This window comes from Camelina sativa, chromosome 3 (assembly GCF_000633955.1).
Source record: "Camelina sativa cultivar DH55 chromosome 3, Cs, whole genome shotgun sequence".
Lineage (NCBI taxonomy): Eukaryota > Viridiplantae > Streptophyta > Magnoliopsida > Brassicales > Brassicaceae > Camelina > Camelina sativa.
Window position 1 is genome coordinate 12,502,447 of NC_025687.1, and position 20,088 is coordinate 12,522,534.

At 39.9% G+C, this 20,088-nt stretch overlaps 2 protein-coding genes and 2 pseudogenes across 2 annotated transcripts in view; 2 read left to right on the forward strand and 2 right to left on the reverse strand.

The window, feature by feature from the left end:
• LOC104776765 lies at positions 1,353-4,600 on the reverse strand (annotated as a pseudogene).
• LOC104776767 lies at positions 5,104-10,001 on the forward strand (annotated as a pseudogene).
• Positions 10,071-12,456, reverse strand: LOC104776766 (nuclear pore complex protein NUP54). The gene is made up of 9 exons (XM_010500883.2): positions 11,852-12,456; positions 11,714-11,767; positions 11,562-11,621; positions 11,308-11,418; positions 11,086-11,151; positions 10,916-11,002; positions 10,714-10,815; positions 10,469-10,618; positions 10,071-10,366 (listed from the first exon to the last, which is right to left on the reverse strand). Exons 1-9 carry the CDS (start codon positions 12,269-12,271, stop codon positions 10,253-10,255), a joined length of 1,164 nt encoding a protein of 387 aa, XP_010499185.1. The 5' UTR covers positions 12,272-12,456; the 3' UTR covers positions 10,071-10,252.
• LOC104778897 overlaps positions 13,572-20,088 on the forward strand; it is an 8,351-nt gene continuing 1,834 nt past the window's right edge. The window contains exons 1-10 of the mRNA XM_019240041.1: positions 13,572-13,867; positions 14,363-14,433; positions 14,534-15,412; positions 15,523-15,616; positions 15,702-15,808; positions 15,984-16,728; positions 16,866-18,968; positions 19,089-19,134; positions 19,239-19,384; positions 19,467-20,070. Coding sequence (XP_019095586.1) covers positions 13,801-13,867; positions 14,363-14,433; positions 14,534-15,412; positions 15,523-15,616; positions 15,702-15,808; positions 15,984-16,728; positions 16,866-18,968; positions 19,089-19,134; positions 19,239-19,384; positions 19,467-20,070 — 4,862 coding nt within the window. The 5' untranslated portion in view covers positions 13,572-13,800. The remainder of the gene's footprint in view (positions 13,868-14,362; positions 14,434-14,533; positions 15,413-15,522; positions 15,617-15,701; positions 15,809-15,983; positions 16,729-16,865; positions 18,969-19,088; positions 19,135-19,238; positions 19,385-19,466; positions 20,071-20,088) is intronic.

The window sequence follows — 20,088 nt, forward strand, 5'->3', positions numbered from 1 at the left end:
TGGTCCACTGTGCCAAGAGTTGAACCGGAGAGGGAAGTGCAGTATATAAATTTCCTCCACAAATCTACAGGAGGCTGTGATCTTTCAATCTCCTCAGCTAATCCATCCAATTCACGGAAGATCTAAGTATATATGAAAAGGGAGAAACTAAGGTTCCAAAAATCCAGGACAACACCAAAAACAAAATTAACCAAAGGGAACACACAAAAAAATCCAACCTCCATAGATCGGTTGTTGATAAAATGTGCTTGTGGATGTTTAGAGAAGCTTGTCGCTTTGTCCAAAACAGCACATTTCACCCCTAACATAAAGGTGAGACAATCCAATTCGTGAACTCAAATTTACTTATGTAAGGCAAGCTCAGATGAAAAGGATGGATAAGGCAAGCTCAGACGTGTACCTAGTTTGGTGAGAAGGATGGATAAAACGAGTCCCACTGGTCCAGCGCCGACGATCAGAACAGGAAGCTTAGCATCTTCGCCACGAAAGCAATTTGTGTTTGAAAGGTCCTTGCTTTGGAAGTATCTCACTGGATACACTCTGACCCACGAATTGTTTCTGCTTATTCGTGTAACCCTCATGATCAGCCCTAGCATCGCCATGGTCGAGAAGCTAAACCCCAAAACCCTGAAAGTCGTAGGAATTGGTAAAACTCTAATTAAAACCCCATGAAACACAAATTAAGGAAGAAGCAGAAGAAGACTCTCAGGCTCTATAGACTCTTAAGATCACGAAAGGAATCTAATTTCTCTCTTAAGAGCTTTTACAAGGTTACAGAGACGACGGAGACGCCGTGCAGGCCGACTCTTTACGATCTCTTTTTTTGTAATATAATTTTGTTTCATAAAAGAAATTATAATTTTATAATAATTGATTCATACTACGTGGTGCTGGATGTATCCACTAGATTGGGTCTACATGCGAAAACCTCTGCTTCAAGAGTTGTCGACTTTGGCCAACTCAGATTGTGACCCTTACCTAAGAATTAATCCTTAGCAGTTAGCATAATTCAGAGTTTACATTTTTTTTTTTTTTGCTTTTTAGGCTAAGGATCAGCTTAAGAAATTGCCGTTGGAAAGAGGTTTGAGGTAGAACTCTACACTGGGAGTAAAGGTTCATATAAACTTATATAGAGGTACCTGATACATACATCAGTAAGCTATCTCCTACATGTATACCTCTGGCGAGAGAGGAATAGTGAACAAAAATGGTGAGATCACAACGTCGCCTGTACATATTTTTCTTCTCTATGAAGACGACTTGTAAAGAGGTAAAAAGATGAAAGAAAACAAAAGATCAACTTTACGTAGTAGGGTTTTAAATGTTACACCCTAATCTATATATATATACACTTAATGGTGTATCGAGTAGCTTTTCTTCCAGAGGAAACTGAATGGTCTTGTCATTGTTTTCCTTCTGGAGATTGATTTGGTCAAAGGTTTTACTTCTGACTCGGGATCTGAAACCGGCGCTGGTATTGACATTGGTGCCGATACGGTTTTCCGGGGAGCTTCATCTCTGTTTGGCGATGGTTGATCTCGTTGCCTTTGTTCCCTGAACAGCATCAGAAGCTTCTGGGACTTGTCTCTTCCTCGTGGACTTCCGTTCACTGAGATGGACACTAGAGACGGGATCACTCCTTCTTGTAGTACCATCTGGATACATGACTCGTTTCCCGTGCATAGGATCACTAGGCAAGAAACGGCTTGCTCTTGTTCTACCGTGTCACCGGTGTCTAGCACAGTTGCAAGAGTGCTGATCATGCCTTGTGTTGATATCATCTCTTCTTTCCCTTCTCGGCTAGATGCTAGATTTAGTAATACGGCTAATGACTTCTCTATCCACAAGTGGTCACCTGTTGATGCAAGGACTTGGAGGCTTTTGATTAAGTTTGATGAAAGGAGAGTGGGAATATTGGGAGAGTAGGTTGAAAGGTTGTAGAGGGCGTGAAGGGCGTCTAGCTTGCATTGGGTTTCGGTTTTTTCGCCTTGAAGAAGAAGATTCACGAAAAAGGGAACTGCTTGACTTGAGCCAATCACGGGCTTGGCTCCTTCAAGGCAGGATAGGTTTAAATATAACGCAGTTGCTGGCCCTTGAGACTGGGAACAAGAGATCATTTTCTCAAGCAGGGGAATGACCCCTGAAGTCAGCATCAACTCTTTGTTCCTACAGTCCAATGAAACAAACAAAACAGAGGAAACTGTGAGAAGGTTTGCACTAACTTCGATTGCTAACAAAATAAGAGGATGAGCTATCTAACCTGTTATTGTTGACTGCTAAGTTAAATAGAGCCATAGCTCCAGTTTCTTGTGCGACTGCATTGTTTTCATTAACAGCTGATCCAAGAAACCGCAAAAACGCTTCGACAAACCCATTGGCTCCCATGAGGATCCTGGCCTCTTCATCATCCTTTAGCAATCGCCTTGCATTTTCAACTGCTTTACACTTTTTAGCCAAGTCCTCCTCTTTGTCCAAGATTGCTAGTATGCCCTGATACCTCTCTAGAACATTAATATCAGAAGTCTCCTCATCACTAACAACAGGCACATTGACTTCTTCTTTGTGTTGTTATTGAGAAACAATAGCACTACCCTCCTCCAAAGGAACGATTTTATCGCCCTTTGGTGTGCACGATTCTATACTATCAACTGACTTTGAATTGGTAGATTCAGAGTCAGACAGGGCTAGTCTCCAGTAGTTAAGGTCAAGAGATTCTGGTGGTCCAGTAGGGACTGTGATCCCATTCTGCTCACACCAGCTCGCTATCAGATCTTTAACGCAGTAATTAGGAGTCAGGGAAAGATGTGGGAGGTGCTGCTGAGTCTTGGGGCAAGAGTTATGCCCATCACTGAACCATTTCTCAATACAGACACGTTCATAAGTCTGTCCAGAAGCAATAATGACAGGATCACACATAAGCTGCAAAGATATGGGACACCTCAGTTCTTCTGGTGGGATGGGCATCTGTCCTGATTTCCTACTGTTCATTGTCTTAAAGTTAATAGAACCAAACTTGGATAGTTGACGCCCAAACGCATGAACACGATCTTCATTAGAAGCTTGACCAGTGGGTGAACATGGTGGTGAACCCTGAGAGTCATTCTCATCCATAACCTCACTTCTGAATAGCTTGGAGTATTTTCTCATGAGATGCAAGAGGTAAGCCAAAATAGACTCCTTCCGCTTGTCTTCTTCCGCACGTGCCCTGTCAATGAGTTTCTTTAAAGCACGCCGCTCTGCCAGAGCTGATCTAGAAGAAGTTATACTGAGTCTAGTAGCTGCCTGGAGGAAAATTTCCAGTTCGGAGCTGTCACTGCAGTTGTCAAATTTCTTACCTTGTTGCAATAGTGCAATAATCCGATCACCAACTTTCTTCTCTGATGGATCAACCAAGAACTTGGTCTGCTCTAGTTCACTAACAATGTCCAAAATCTGAAGAAGTCAAATATTAAAGTTAGAATTCTCAACTAGGAACTAGCAGAGACCATTTTGGTGTGCACTGTTAGTCATAGACAGTTTTCTTAATCTGCAAAAGGAAATAGAGATTCACCTGAGACCCAATTGAGCTAGGAACAATGTCCTCCACACGTCTAAGACTATCGATAAGTGCAGATTTAGCTTTCTCAAACTTCAACAGTACAGCATCCCCAGTAATGGCCTGTTCAGAAAGACCAAAAATAGATCAAGAGAGGGACCGAAACACACAAAAGAGAAGAATAAGCATCAAAAGAAAGAGACACATAAAGAGAAAGAAACACACACCAAATAAAGTTTGCTACACTCAGAACAGTGTTAAAGAATGTTCTTTGCTTTCTCAAGTGCAATGTGTAACGAACACAAGGCTTGAATCCCTGATTTACTTCGAGGTCTTGCTTCTTCCAACGAAGGGAAAATTGACAATACCTTGCAATAAACTGCAGATAGTTCCTTGCACATATCTCTATGTAACTGCATTTTAACAATAAACCATAACACACAACTTTAGCCAATTAAGCATAGAGAAGAACACCATCAACTTACATCAAAGAAGAAGAAGAGAAATCCAAAAGAACATTACAAAGAGCCTTTAAAAGTTTTCAGCTCAGATGATATATTAACCACACCCCCAAGATTCCCAAATACTTTCTCAACACAAGATTTGATCACATTTTCTAAAGCATGATAAACCAAAAACAGAGATAACATTGTAACAACATAGTAAGCAGCAAATTAAAGCNCCCCCCCCCACATTTTGTTCATAATAATTCAAAAAAACTACCGACATGAATCATTGTGAAAGAAAGATACCTTGGCATCGCTAGCAGCGAACAAATTCTCCTCGAGCTCGCTTACATCCATGATCTACAGACAGAGAGCTTTATACAAACCTGAAGGACATGAAACAACAACGCATTAAGGATTGCCTTTTAGGTTCCAAAATCTGAGGAAACAACGAATCATATTTCATGTTGTGATGAAAGAAAAAAAAAAAGACGATTCTTGAGAAAAAAAAATTACCTTGATCTAAAGAAACGAGTCTTAAACTTAACCCAGGAAAAAAAAAGAATGACAAGAAAAGAAAAAAAAAAACAGAAGCATAACGGTAGAGACTAGAGAGAGAGAGAGAGAGGCGGAAAAAAAAAATGGGGACGAAGAAGAAGAAGAAGAAGAAGAAGAAGAAGAAGAAGAAGAACTCTGTCAGCTCCACAAAACCCGCAAAAATAATCTACGGTTGTAATTGAAACACGAACCAAACCATCGATGATTGATTTACACACGAATGTTGCAAACGACCCAAAAAAAAACAGAACAAAAAGAGTTGCAAGAAGAAAAAATAACGCACGTGTATAAAACTCGCAACAACAACAAAAATACAAAAAAAAAAAAAAAAAACACCGAAAAGAATAAGAGAGACATGTAGGGTTTATTGTCTCCATTTATTAGAATAGTGAAGTCACGAGAGTGTCATCCATTTCAAAGTGAACAACCATTTTCATCTACTTTTTTTTCTTTTTTGTTCCCTTCGAATTTTTTATTTTTTAAAAATTAGTTAGCTGTAATTTCTGTATTATAAAAAGACTTTGTAAAAAACTAAAAAAATGACTAAAAACAATTAAGGGGAGAGGCAGACAAAGAATGAAAACTTAAAAATTGAGTTGCAATCATCATCAGTTCCAAGCACGACGATCTGTTGTAGTTGGTCAAAACTCTTGTCCTTTCTCAGCTTCACCGATCATTCACATAGCTCTACTTTGCTTAATCTATTATACTATAACAACGATACTCAAATGATGACTACCGGATTTAGCCCATCTGGTGGAATCAAACCACTGTTCAGCGATGAATCCCAGAGTTCACCTCGTGTTATCACTCCTTTTCCTTCTCCTAAACTCACCGACTTGCCTATGGTACTCTCTCCAACATATATATATTATTTTCTTTCTTCACTTTGGGATAATTTGAAAATCTTGATGAGCTTCATTGTATCAGTTTCAAGATGACCATAAGAAGAGCTTGTATTGGGGAACTTATCGCCCTCAAGTTTATTTTGGAGTTCGAGCCAGGTATCATTTTACTATATGCTTCTTGGAATCAGTATCTGTCAAAAAGTCATTGTTTGATTAATTGGGAATGAGCAAAGAACACTAGAATTTTACAGGGGATTGGTTTACAAAGAACACTAGTACAAGCTGTGTAAATATGTGTTTCTTTCTTGGTCAAGCTGCTAAGTTGTTGTAGATGACTGACTATGCAGAACTCCTAAGTCCCTTGTTGCTGGCTTGATGTGGCTCGTTACAAAAGATGGTAAGCCTGTTATGAGGCATTTCTGTGAAAACTCTGAAGATCTTAAGTCATTTGGCTGGAGAGAACACAATGGAAGAGATTTTGGGCGGCAAGAGCTGCTTGAACAAGATATGATTTTGGAGACTAGTTTCGTCAAGTCTAAGGAGGGGAGCCTTGGTTATGGAGGGGATTGGTCGATTAGAATCAATGTTAAAAATATGTTGAATGATGAAGTAAATAGAACCGTACATCTCTTCTTCTATCTAGCTGATGAAGGTGGCAATGGTGTGAATCTAGGCCAAGATGTATTGGGGCTTAGAGAGAGTTCTGTCCTGGCTTCCGGTTCACGTCAAGATGTAGGAAACTGGCAGATACACTTAAAATCACAGGTAACTTTTTTATTTAAAAGTTCTTTTGAGAGATCACAGAGGATCTTCTTAGTTACTGTCTTTGCAAGAAAGCGACCATTATAGCTGTGCTCTTCTCTTTTGCAGAATCATCTTGAAACACATTATTGCGGTTTCAAGACACCTGACATTGTCAATCTTTCTGATCTTGTTCAGAAAAATCTCGCTGTTCAGGTTATATCTCTGTTTTGCAAGTTCTCCAGTCTGTATTTGCTTTTTCTTTTATTAACACCTATTGGATTGTCTTCAGGAAGGGAAGTGTGGACGACTTCAGCTCTCTGACACATCAGAGGATTCTTCAAACATTTATGTTTTTCAGGTAATCATCAGTCTTGTTCATGATATATGAATACAGATGTATTTTTAAAAACATCCCTAAATAAGTCATATGAATTGTATGATTTGAATGTTTCCTCATCCCTAATCCTCATTTTTTCATGCAGATTTCCACTACGACTCAATCTACTATAGATGTTGCCTTTGTCTCTGGAATAAGAGAAGAAACCTCCAACATGGAGAAGCGTATAATGAGTCTTACAGGTTTATAAGCTTCCCTCTTATCTCCTTGATGATTGGCTGAACACCATTTCCTTTCAAGATATCTAATTTTAATTAGCTGGTATAGATTTTATCTTTGACCTAAGTTTCTGTCTTGATTCCGTGTAGGCTCGCCACTCTCTAGTCTACTTGAAGAAAAACATATAGCATTTGATGCAAAGTTCAAGGATTGCTTCAACCTGTCTGAAAAGGTATGATTCTACTCTTTATTTTCCTCAACACAAAGATCTACTTTTTATGAAGGATCTCATATTTGCACTTTTAAAGATCTTGTTGACCATTGTGCAAATCCATTTTTCACCTTTCAGCTCTAGTAGTAGTCTTTTCCTTTCTTAAACGCTTTCTGTTTCTTTCTTTTAAAAGGTTCAGCAACTGTTATCTAAATGTATTTGGTACAGACTTGCTATATAGTCGATTGTTTATATGCATCTGATTTGATGTGCTGAGAAGAGATAAATAGGTGATTCTATCTTCCTGTGATTTTCAGCTTGATCCTGAAACTTTGGTGGTTGGTAAAGCTGCAATAGGGAACATGCTTGGAGGCATTGGTTACTTCTATGGTCAATCAAAAATTCATGTTCCTAGAAGTGATCTGTGAGTTTCAGTTCTGTTTCTTTTTGCACTCCTAAACAGATTCACATAGTTAACAATGTTTAGTTGCAGGCTAAAAGTGAGGATGATTTCTTGCTATATTGGCCAGCTGAGCTGTACACAGCAGTTCCAAGCCGGCCTGTATTTCCTAGAGGATTTTTGTGGGATGAAGGCTTCCATCAACTGTTGATCTGGTTTGTTCATTATACATCACTCGATAGGCTGAACAGTTTCTTGGTCTTGTTATTTCAAAGTTATATAATACAATCATTTGGGCATTTAATCATTCTTTGAAGTGTTTCTATTTGTGTTTGATCAGGCGCTGGGATGTCCATATAACATTGGAAATTGTTGGAAACTGGTTAGATCTAATGAATATAGATGGATGGATTCCTCGTGAGCAAATCTTGGGAGATGAAGCTCTGAGGTTGTTATGTACTCTTACTAACCTCAAAATAGGCATCATTATTGTTTGTTGTTGATACTGATTCGAAAATGGTTTTTACTGCAGTAAGATTCCAAAGATAGTACGTTGTTCAGTACCCAAGTAATGGCAATCCACCTACACTACTTTTGGTGATACGCGGTAAAAACTTTCTTGTACATTGTCGCCAAGATTAATTATGTTTCACCTAGCTAAGATGCTTTTGGATTGGAAAAATGAGAAAGGCTTGGTGTAAATAACAAGATATCAAAAATCATATCAACTCCATGTTGACATTCCTTGTATTTATTCTTCAGATTTGATTGATGGTATACGGGCAGAGAAATTTAACGAGGTGGAAAGAGATGAAATCTTGTCATTCCTTGACAGAGCTTTTGTACGGCTAGATGCATGGTTCAAATGGTTCAACACTTCCCAGATAGGTAACATTAACAACATGGTGTCAATACTTTACAGAGTTGCTAGATGTTTTCAGTACTCTTTGACTGTTGTGTTTCATGTTTCTAGCATTTAAGTGACTTCTACATACAAGTAGTACATTAGTCCTACACTGTACGTTTTCGTATATTTATGATTTGATTAAATACCAGGGAAGGAGAAGGGAAGTTATTATTGGCATGGCAGAGACAATATAACAACTAAGCAACTAAACCCTCAGGTACCATTTCTTGATCATTAATGATAGATTTTAATCTTATCCTAGCTTCCTTTTTCTTATCATGATACTTTAGCTTGCACATATTCCCACAGTCTCTTTCCTCTGGTTTGGATGATTATCCTCGGGCTTCACACCCAAATGAAGATGAGAGGCATGTTGACCTCAGATGTTGGATGTATCTTGCAGCAGATTGCATGAACGCCATCCAAGAATTTATGGGGGAAAAAGACATACTTGTGACGGTTAGAAGAACATGAAAATAATATAGACTATACGTTCTCTAACTTGTTCATCACATATCTTTGAAACTGTATCCTGCAGGAGGATTATAGCTCAATTGCCAAGATGCTTTCAGATTTCACTCTTCTGAATCAGGTTTATATTTTTATATGCAATGCCTACAAGACTACATTTTCTATCACTTCCTTTAACTATCATGAAAAGGATCGCATGATTTCTTGTTCTCACTCTTCTTTTTCTTCAACAGATGCACTATGACCATGAACATGGGGCTTACTTTGACTTTGGTAATCACACAGAAGACGTAAGGAAATTTTGATGAATTATGTCATATAGAAGCTTAGATTTCAACTGTCATGATAGATTATAAATCTATCTAGGAAATTTTGCTGAACCATATATGCACTGGATTGATTTCTCAGGTTCGGTTAATCTGGAAAGAGGTAACTGGAGAAGATGATCATTTATCTCGAGAGCTTGTAAGGGAGACATTTGGGAGACCAGAGCTAAGATTAGTTCCTCACATCGGCTACGTCAGCTTCTTTCCTTTCATGTTCAGGATCATCCCAGCTGTGAGTTTGTATATTGTGCATTAGTATCGTCCATATGATTGTTGAAGCCCTTGTTGGAAAATGGAACTAAATTAAACCTTCAAATTTTATGTTGCTTGACGAAAGGATTCTCCAATCCTCGACAAACAACTCAATCTCATTTCAAACAAGAGCATCGTATGGAGTGACTATGGTTTACTTTCACTTGCCAAAACTAGGTGAGCATGCAAGAACAAACATATTGTATCTAAGAATTGTCACTCTTCAGTGATTTCATTAGCACTCATTCTCTTCACGCAGTTCTTTGTACATGAAGTATAACACTGAGGACGAAGCACTGTACTGGAGAGGTGCAATATGGATGAATATGAACTACATGATTCTTTCTTCCCTGCACCATTACTCTAAAGGTACATGTCTGAGTCCCCACCTCTTCACAAACAAAAACTTTGTATAACCCATCAAAATTTTCTGCAGTGGATGGACCGTACAGCAGCAAGGCAAGAACTATTTATGAGGAACTAAGGAGCAATCTAATAAGGTATGCATGTTTGTATAAGGTACAGTTGAAGTTGAAGATGTCTGAGTATATGTGGCCTTTACCTATACTGTCTTGTTTGTGCAGGAACGTGGTTAGAAACTATGACCAGACTGGCTATATATGGGAACACTATGATCAAACAAAAGGAACTGGAGAAGGTGCACGTGTCTTCACCGGTTGGTCTGCACTGATTCTCTTAATTATGTCTGAAGAATACCCTCTATTTTAAAGAAAAAAAAAACCTATTTCGATGACCAACATTTGTAACTTTGATCTTTGAACATCAAATTTATCCGCGCGTGTTGTGAACAAAAAAGGCAGTCTCTTCCAAAGAAATTTAATGAAACAGCAATCACAATACATCAAGATTTTATAGCTCAGCTACTACGTACATGTTAAAGCTAGCCTTGTCATGTCTGAGCATAACAATGTGCACACTCAACCAGGTGATAGTAAAGGAAAGGAGACATTCCAAACTGGAGTAATTGCAGATCACTTTCATGGTTCTTGAGTCATTTCTGTATCTTCAGCCACCATGATTTCCACATCCCTCATGTCTCGCTTCAATACATTCCCAAGTCTTCCTATGGCTTCTGTCTCCTGTTGCAATACCTATTTACAGTGTTCCAAAAAGTCACATACCTTTCTAATAGAAAAACAAAATATCCATATACCAATCCAGAGGTTAGCGACCAAAGGTGTTGCATATCATACCTCCTGCATATCGATCAGGCTCTGCTCGTCTATTTTTGTCGACCCAGGGAGATAAAGGGAACTACCAGAAGCAATCGAATTTGCTTGAGCACGAGATATTGTCTGCAGACTTTGCACCCTCCTAGAAAGCTCTGCTCCAGGACCTTTCACCTGGGAATCCAGTAATCCACACCCATTTTGTTTATACCAAACTTTGTGAACCACTGAACTTTGAGTAGAAATTAAATAAAAAAATGAAAACAGACCTGTCTTGTTATTGCGGTCAACTTCTCAGACAGTTCGGCCTCTCCTTTCGTCAAGGGTAATCGGAAACCCTTCCCTTCTAAGCTCTCTATTATCCTCATAACCTTCAAGCAAAAATTCATAACACAAGGGTAAATGTAACTTTGACTGTAATCTGGACACACATAACAATGTCAGATCTTTTAATGTGAAGACTTCTCTTACCCTCAACATGCGTCTTTGAAGACTCTGCTCCTTCTGTCTCAACCTTTCAATAGATGGAAAGGTATGTGCTTGTAAATGCCTCTGAAGCTGTAAAACAAAATCAAACAAATTCTTGTTAGATTATCCCACTAATAAAACGAGAGAGAAAGAGTAGTGAAATGAGAACTCACCATTTTAACATTGCTCTGAGTCGTTTTTATTCTATCCCTATCTGAGACGAGAACTTCATCTTGAAGCTGCAGGTACCCATATAAAAATAGTGTCAAGATTCGTTTGTCAAGTGTGGTAAATGAATGATCTCTTCACATATCACTGGATATCGATATTATACGAAAACAGAATTTGCTTAAACACCCCATAAAATAGAATTTTCGCAGGTGATGAGATCTTACCTTAAGGCGCTGAGAAAGATCTTTGAAACCTTGAACAAGTTGAGGCCACAGGCGTTCTCTTTCTGTTGAATCCATGCCTTCAAGTTTGCTCATGGCCTCTGCCCACATTATCTACCCACCAAATACAAACAAGCAATCATTAAGAGAGATTCCCGGAGAAGCCATACAGAAACTAATAACAAGATTCATTATACACAAGAAGGCTTCATATATGGCATGATATGGTAATAGAAAATGGTCAAGAAGATTCTCACATCTGATACTGCTGCAGGCTTCGCCCGGTACTGTGGTTCAGTCACACTGAACAAAAGATGCTGCAAGCAAACGGAAACAACAGTTCAACATAACCACCCAAAACAAACCACACACAGCTTAAGGGTTTTAGAATTTTCCACACCAAACTAACCTGAAAAGCATACTTAGCATTCGTCAGATCTTCCTTATACGCTTCAATGATGGCCTAAATCAAAAGAGAGAAACAATCAATGTAAAGACTAGGGTTATGGATTTTGTTTAGATCTGGAATTAAAGAAGAATAGCAAACCTGGATGTCACGATCGGCGAGAGAGTAAGGAATCGGAGCAACGGGAGCCATCTGAGTAGTCAATTGAGCATTTGGAAAAGGCGTTTGCTGCGCCGAGTTGTTGAACGGTGACTGAAAACCAAAATTAGAAGATGGCTGTTGCTGGAAGATTGAACTCGGCTGCTGCTGCTGCTGTTGCTGTTGTTGCTGTTGTTGCTGTTGTTGTGGTTGTTGAGATGAGAAGGGAGTAGAGAAGAGCGAGGAGCCAAATCCGCTGGATGAGAAGGAAGGAATCGACGGCGTTCCGAACGCCGGAGTAGATGAAGGTGTGTTAAACGCCGGCGTGGATGACGGTGTACCGAACGCCGGGGACGGCGTGCCAAAAGCGGGTGTGGAAGAGGGAGTGCCGAACGACGGCGAGGAAGACGGAGTGCCGAACATTGGGAAAAAAAAAGGAGAAGTTAGATCTCTCTCTGTGAAGAGAGTAAGTAATAAAGGGTTTTTATTAATTAGGCAAAAGGCGCCATTGGGAAAAAACTTTAAAAAACGCAGCTCAAGTGTTCGACGAAATTCCCGGCTGTGTCTGAGTCAACTGTTTTAGGGTTTTGTTCACCTTTCGTTTTTTTTTTTTCGGGTCAATAATACTTTCACCAACTAACTCAAAACTACACCTTTCTTTGTCCAACGACATACATACATGGACCAAACAAACCCCGAATGATACAAGTTACATAACACACAACAAATGATACATATACAAAATTATTAGATTTGATGGTAACTTTGTAGTATTAAAAATAATATAAAAGCAGTACTCTCAGCTTCTTTAGAACCACACTATGTTGTTATTGTTTGTAATTTTTTGTATCATTCATTTGTCAGTTTTTCTATCCCTTAAAAAAAAAAATTGTACCACTTTACATCATCAATTGAATCCATTATGTTACTAATTCTAATGTCTTTATAATAAATTTATATTCATTTTCGAAGATATAGTTTCTGTGACGCAAAACAATATATATTTTTTACGTATTTCATATCTACTGAAAACATTACATAAGTCGATTAACATACATATACAATAGTTTTCAATATATAAAATCGGTTAGCTAAGTGCACCTTTAACGAGATAAATTCTATCGACACGTTTTGGATAGACATCAACCTTTTCTACTATAAATTTTATTCAGTATACGTTTCTATGAATTTAAAAACACATAAAATCTATGTTGATGAAAACAGTATTGTAATATCTACTAAAGAACTTTAACAAACATATCACGGATTTATGCATAATACCTGGAAAATTCTCGTGTTGAATCTCTTTTGGAAAACGGGAAAAATGCATCGTGTTGAATCTCTTTTGGAAAACGGAAAAATGCATATACATTTATTTATATAGTTATTAATTTTCAATATTTAAAACCATCGTAAACAAAAATGAATTTTACTTTTAAAAATTGATCACATTTTGAAGTAACTTTATACTTAGCTTTTTTTTTTACATATGTTCTCTTTTAATATAAGTCTTATCATGATTTGAAATTCTTTTTTTTTTTTTGTTAATAAAAGGACATATTGAAAGTTCATAGAAGATTTATATGAAATCTTGGGGATAGAGGTGGTTACAGGTTACAACAGTAAAAACTTAAAATAAAAATTAAAAAAAATAACTATGATAATTACAAGAAAAAAAAAAAAAGAAGGGGGCGAAGTCCATAGCCTTTCCTTCGTCGCCCTCCTTACTCACTCTTTTATTTCTCTCTCTCTCTTTCTCGATCTCTCGATCTCAACGTGAAAAGCTTTCTTCTCTTCTCCAAAGGCAAATCGAAAACAAGCAAAAAAAAAAGTTTCTCCGCCAAATCTCTCCAAAACCCTTTCTTCTCTGCGTTTCTTCTTCAACTGCGCTCGCTCCGTCCGTCTCCTTCTTCTCACGTAATCTCGAAGTCGGTTGTTGTTCCAGTCCTGCCATGGCCGAAGGGAAGTTCGATCTGCCTGACGATCTCATCTTTTCCAAATCTTCTGATCACTTGAAAGGTACTTCCCTCTGCACCTTCTTGCCTGCCTCTCAATCCTCGTCGTCTCTTCTTCTTCGTCTTCTTCTTCTTCTGTTTTGGATTTCGTTAATTTGAATTTGAATTTCTTTCTCTCTGGACCGATTCGAATGCGGAGAAACGAATGTAATCGTTTGGTTTCTGGATCTGAATTCCCAAATAGGATGCGGAAGCCATTTATATCTATCAGATTTATAACAATTTGACCTAGCTATTATTGTTTATGCTGATTAGGGTTCTACGGTTTCTTTTATCAACCTTGTTATGTCCGCGCTTTTTGATGCATTAGCAACTTCATGTTTTGGATTCAAACGCGCGACGTAATTCTCTTTTGTTTCCGAATCCAGGGTTTGGGATCTGGAAGCACTAAGAACCAATGATTTGTTCCGTGCCTCTAATTCCTACACCATTGGTTTCCTGACTCGGTTGGTTAGATTTCCTTCAGCCATTGACTAGCTTGTCTTTGTTTTTTCTGCAGAATTGGCCTCAGATAACAACATTCCTTTGTCTCCCCAGTGGCTTTACACCAAATCAAGCGATAGCAAGATGGTATAGTACCTTACCTAACTTTTCTTCTCTTTTATCAAGTTCTTAGATGAGTTTTGCTGTTTCACATACTCTTTCATCTGATCTTGTTGCTCTGTTGTAGGATGTTCGATCTCCTACTCCTGTGCCCATGGGAAATCCAAGTGACCCTAATCTCAAGGATGCATGGCGCTTGGATGCACCTGAAGACAAAAAGGACTGGAGGAAAATTGTGCCTGACAATGAAACTAGTCGCAGATGGCGTGAAGAGGAAAGAGAAACTGGTTTACTCGGTGTCAGGAAAGCTGATCGAAGAAAAACTGAACGTCGCATCGACAATGTCCCAACCAGAGAAACTGGTGACACGAAAACCACTGCTTCTTCTGATAGGTGGCATGATGTTACTTCTCGTGCTGCTGTACATGAACCTCGCCGCGACAACAAATGGTCATCTCGCTGGGGTCCTGATGACAAAGAGAAAGAAACCCGTTCTGAGAAGGTAGATAATAATAATTACAAGGACAAGGATGAGCCTCATAGTGAAAGCCAATCTGTGGTTAGCAGCATCCGTGCTACTTCTGAACGGGACTCTGACCCTCGTGACAAATGGAGGCCACGTCATAGGATGGAAGCCCAGTCTGCTGGGCCGACTTCTTATCGCGCTGCACCTGGGTTTGGACTTGATAGAGGACGAGCCGAGGGCCCAAATTTAGGCTTCACTGTGGGCCGAGGAAGGGCATCTGCAGTTGGGAGGGGTTCGTCAACCTCCTCAATTGGTGCTGGTGCATGTACTTTTTTAGGAAATGAAAGTATTCCTGATAAACAAAGCGCTTCAGCCTCTATGTTTCGGTATCCAAGGGGTAAGTTGCTTGACATGTATAGAAAACAGAAGCCTGATTCTTCCCTAGGTAGGATACCGACTGAGATGGAGGAAGTTGCCTCCATTACTCAAGTGGCTTTGATCAATCCTCTTGCTTTTATTGCACCTGATGCCGACGAAGAGGTATGGTAACCACTGAGAACTGGCTTCCATTGCCCTTTTTCATGAGTGTGTCGTTAATTTTTAATTTCTTATTCGCAACTGAGTTTGTTGACGGGTATCTTATCTATCAGGCAAGCCTTAACGGCATATGGAAGGGCAGGATCATTAGTAGCGAAGTTTACACTCCATCTGAGGAAGAATCCTCAGGTGATGAAAACAGCATGGGTATGTTATCTTGTCTTTAGCTTTTTGGCCTCTATCTTTCCACCTAGCATAATATGATGAGTGGGTCTTTTGGATGTTACTGCAGTAAAATACTGCATACCTGACTCAGGTGAGNGAAATCCAAGTGACCCTAATCTCAAGGATGCATGGCGCTTGGATGCACCTGAAGACAAAAAGGACTGGAGGAAAANGGTTTGTGAATGGTGACAATGTTTCCATGCAAAATAGTGATTCTGGTACGTTTGTGATAAGTATCAAATGGGTATTTCATATCATATATTGTTTTGAAAATGTCCTATCTTTATGAGTTTACTGGATTTTTTTAATGTCATATATTCTGAACAAAAGTCAAAAAATTATATTGTAGGGTTACTTGGTCNGGTCATCTCGCTGGGGTCCTGATGACAAAGAGAAAGAAACCCGTTCTGAAAAGGTAGATAATAATAACAAGGACAAGGATGAGCCTCATAGTGAAAGTCAATCTGTTNCGTCAAGCGTCTCAAGATTGAATTCAGTGGCTTCTGAGAGTTATGGATCCGCTTTTACTAAATCATCTGCACTGGATGGGAGTGAATCCGTTGTTGCGTCTTTCGAGCAAGATTATATGGGCAAGCTGGAGCAACCAGATATTGAAGTGAATCACTCAGAAGGGGCTATGCCACCTGAGGATTTTTTGTTCTTGTATATTGATCCTCAAGGAGTAATTCAGGGACCTTTCATTGGTTCTGACATTATTTCATGGTTTGAACAAGGGTTTTTTGGGACAGACCTACAGGTTCGCTTGGCAAATGCTCCAGAAGGAACTCCTTTTCAAGATCTAGGCAGGGTCATGTCATATTTGAAGGCAGAAAGCATCGATGCCCATATCAGTGACCAAAAGAATGAGTTAGAAGAGACTACTTTAAAAGCAGATTCAGACGCTGGTTTATCAATTGCACCTGTAGCAGAATCCAATGATTCATCCTCTATAATTGGCACATCGCGTTCTTTTTCTGTGTATAACAACCCTTCAGCTCAGGATAATTTTCAGAGAATATCTGAGTCTGAAGTTCATGTGAAACCACCACATGCTGAGGACCGAAGTTTCTTGGACTTCTCTGCTCAAGATGAAGGTATGTTCTGCTGTTAACCTTGTCTTTCTTTGGGTTCATATACTTGTGGAGAAGCTTTCATGTTCATATTTATTTCTGTGTTCATCATAACTAAGAATGTTTTTTATTTTCTTCTAAATCAGAAATTGTATTCCCAGGAAGAGCTGGAGGTTCTGGTTATGCGTCGGTTAAATCCTCTGCAAGTGTGCATGATGCATTAAGTGAATTTCCTGGTCAGTCTACTATTCCTGTTGAATCAACTAAGGCTGCTACTCAAAATCAGGGTGAGAATAAGCTGCACCCGTTTGGGGTGTTGTGGTCTGAGCTAGAGAATGGTAGTACACCAGTTAACCTGTTACCAAACAGGTCTTATGATGCAATGGGGGAGTCTACTGGTTCAATAGACAATTGGCCCATTGATTCCCGAAGAAATACGCAAATTGATCCCAGCATGTCCCTTGATTCTCTGGCTGCTAACCGGATGGCGCAGTTTGAACATTCCAACCGCTTTAACCTTGGGGATCAACTTTCATCAAATCAACATCACCAACAGCAATTCCAAAATCGGGATATGCTGTCGCATTCATATAGAGGTGATCAAGCTCAGGATCTGGAGCAATTAATAGCTCTCCAGATGCAGCAGCAGAAGCTTCAATTGCAACAGCAGCAGAAGCTTCAGTTGCAACAGCAGCAGAAGATTCAGTTGCAACAGCATCAGCTGGAACAAGAGCATCAGTTACATCAGAAGCTCTTACAAGAGCAACAACAGTCTCATGCTCGACAGTTACATTTTCAACAGATTCTACAAGGACAGACTCCTGATTCAAGGTTTGGGCAGTCACATGACTTCCCTCGATCCAACAGTGTTGATCAGATGTTGTTAGAGCAGCAGTTAATAAATGAATTGCAGAAAGGCTCTGGCCATCCGTCACAAAATTTTGCACCATACATTGAGCAACTTGCTGCAGGAAATATTGGGCAATTGCCACATGAAGGTCATCAGAGGGAGCTAATTGAACACCTACTTTCAACAAAAATGCAATCTCAATATGGACCAATGCAATCTCAATATGGACAAATGCAATCTCAACACGGACAACTGCAATCTGAATCAAGCCGGTCTTTGGAGTACCAACTGCTGCAGCAAGAGCAACTGATGCAATTGGCAAATGGAAGGCACAATACACTATTGGAGGAACAGAGACATATTGACCCTCTGTGGCCATCTGACCATAATGATCAGCTTTTAAGAACTCATCCTGGGATCCATCGTTCGCGGTCGTCGACGGGATTTAGACCACTAGACTTTCATCAACAGCAGCAGAGGCCACCCTTTGAGGATCAGTTTGGTCAACTTGAGCGTAACCTTCTGTATCAGCAACATCTTCGACAAGAATTGTTTGAGCAGGGTCTTCCATTTGAGCGATCAGCATCCTTACCTGTAAGTGCATCGGGGCTGAATCTGGATGCAGTAAATGGTCTTGGACTCTCTCAGGGTTTGGATATGCGGGATGCTACTGCCCACATGCAATCTTCGGGCAGATTGGGAAATTCTACTCTGGGTTTCAATCATCAGAATCACCGTATACCATTAAGTGAACCTCATTTTTCACAATTGGAACCAATGGAAGGACGCTGGCCTGGAGCTGATACACAAGTGCCTGGTGACTGGGCCGAATCTCAAATGAGGAGACCGGGTGAAGATTCCAACTCATGGATGATAGGTGGTTCTACAGAAGACAGGTCAAAGCAGCTTTTTATGGAGTTGCTCCACCAGAGACCCGGCCATCAATCTGCTGAGTCACCAAGCATGAACCGGGGAAATCCCTATGACCGGATGGCTCCTTTAGGCCTTACCCCAGGGATTCAAACACTTGGTGGACTTTCAGACCATGGTGGTAGTCTAAACGCTTCTGCTCTCGGGGCTCGAGCAGCTTCCGATGAACAGGTCAACAGATTACCGGGAGATAGGAACAATATGGGATCATTGCACCGTAATAGTTCCTTGCTTTCGGGAATTATTGATAGTGGGCTGTCCAATCTGAATGAAACCCAAGCCATCAGTAATATGTTTGCTATGAATAAGGACGCAAATGACATCAAAACTTGGAACAATGTGCCGCCTAAAAATGAGAAAATGGGAAGGATGATGTCATATGAAGCCCAAGACAGAATGGGCAAGCAAGCAGTATTAACGTCCCTGGTTCAAGGGGAGCTTCCTGTTGCTACGCTTGGCCAACAGTCTTCTTTCAATATTTCGGGTATGTTTGTTTCAGAGTAATTGCATCTTTAAGATTTCGTTTTCGCTGAATATCATGGTTTGGGAGCTTGATATTTGCTTTGTTATTATGAAGGCTTATCCTGATATTCTCTTGCTGCAGACCACTACAGTGACAACTCGGTTGGAGAAGATAGAAAGAAGGATAGGTAATTTTTGTATTCCGACGTTTGGCAACCAGTAGATTGGATAAGTAAAGCACCCTGATACCTCTATATTCCTGCCGATTAAATTTTGAAGTGATTGTTTGTAGGTTGGTAGTGCCATCACATGGGCAGGATTCGGTTTTGTTAAAAAGGCCTCCCTCGTCCCATTCTTCATCATCGCATGAAGGATTGCTCGAGCGTATGTCTGACACGGCTAGCAGGACAGCAGCAAGTTCGTATAGTGGAACTGAAGGTAAATTTGTCTCAAGGATCCTTTGTCGTTTCGGGCTTTATTTGTGGAAAATGAGACTCATTCTGTAAACAAATATTATCAGGAGGTGTGAGACGGGAATCAGGAGCAGCGGGAAACAAAGGGTCAACGTCAGAGGCATCGTTCAGTGAGATGTTGAAGAAGAGTAATAGCATGAAGAANGAAGACAGGTCAAAGCAGCTTTTTATGGAGTTGCTCCACCAGAGACCCGGCCATCAATCTGCTGAGTCACCAAGCATGAACCGGGGAAATCCCTATGACCGGATGGCTCCTTTAGGCCTTACCCCAGGGATTCAAACACTTGGTGGACTTTCAGAACATGGTGGTAGTCTAAACGCTTCTGCTCTCGGGGCTCGAGCAGCTTCCGATGAACAGGTCAACAGATTACCGGGAGATAGGAACAATATGGGATCATTGCACCGTAATAGTTCCTTGCTTTCGGGAATTATTGATAGTGGGCTGTCCAATCTGAATGAAACCCAAGCCATCAGTAATATGTTTGCTATGAATAAGGACGCAAATGACATCAAAACTTGGAACAATGTGCCGCCTAAAAATGAGAAAATGGGAAGGATGATGTCATATGAAGCCCAAGACAGAATGGGCAAGCAAGCAGTATTAACGTCCCTGGTTCAAGGGGAGCTTCCTGTTGCTACGCTTGGCCAACAGTCTTCTTTCAATATCTC

What these genes read in the sequence shown, in the direction of transcription:
- LOC104776766 (XM_010500883.2), bottom strand. Translation starts at nt 12,271, where the DNA reads ATGTTCGGCACTCCGTCTTCCTCGCCGTCGTTCGGCACTCCCTCTTCC. An exon ending in TCGCCGATCGTGACATCCAG is followed by an intron (nt 11,768 to 11,851) that starts GTTTGCTATTCT and finishes CTTTTGATTTAG; the next exon opens with GCCATCATTGAAGCGTATAA. An exon ending in TGACCGCAATAACAAGACAG is followed by an intron (nt 10,619 to 10,713) that starts GTCTGTTTTCAT and finishes CTGGATTCCCAG; the next exon opens with GTGAAAGGTCCTGGAGCAGA.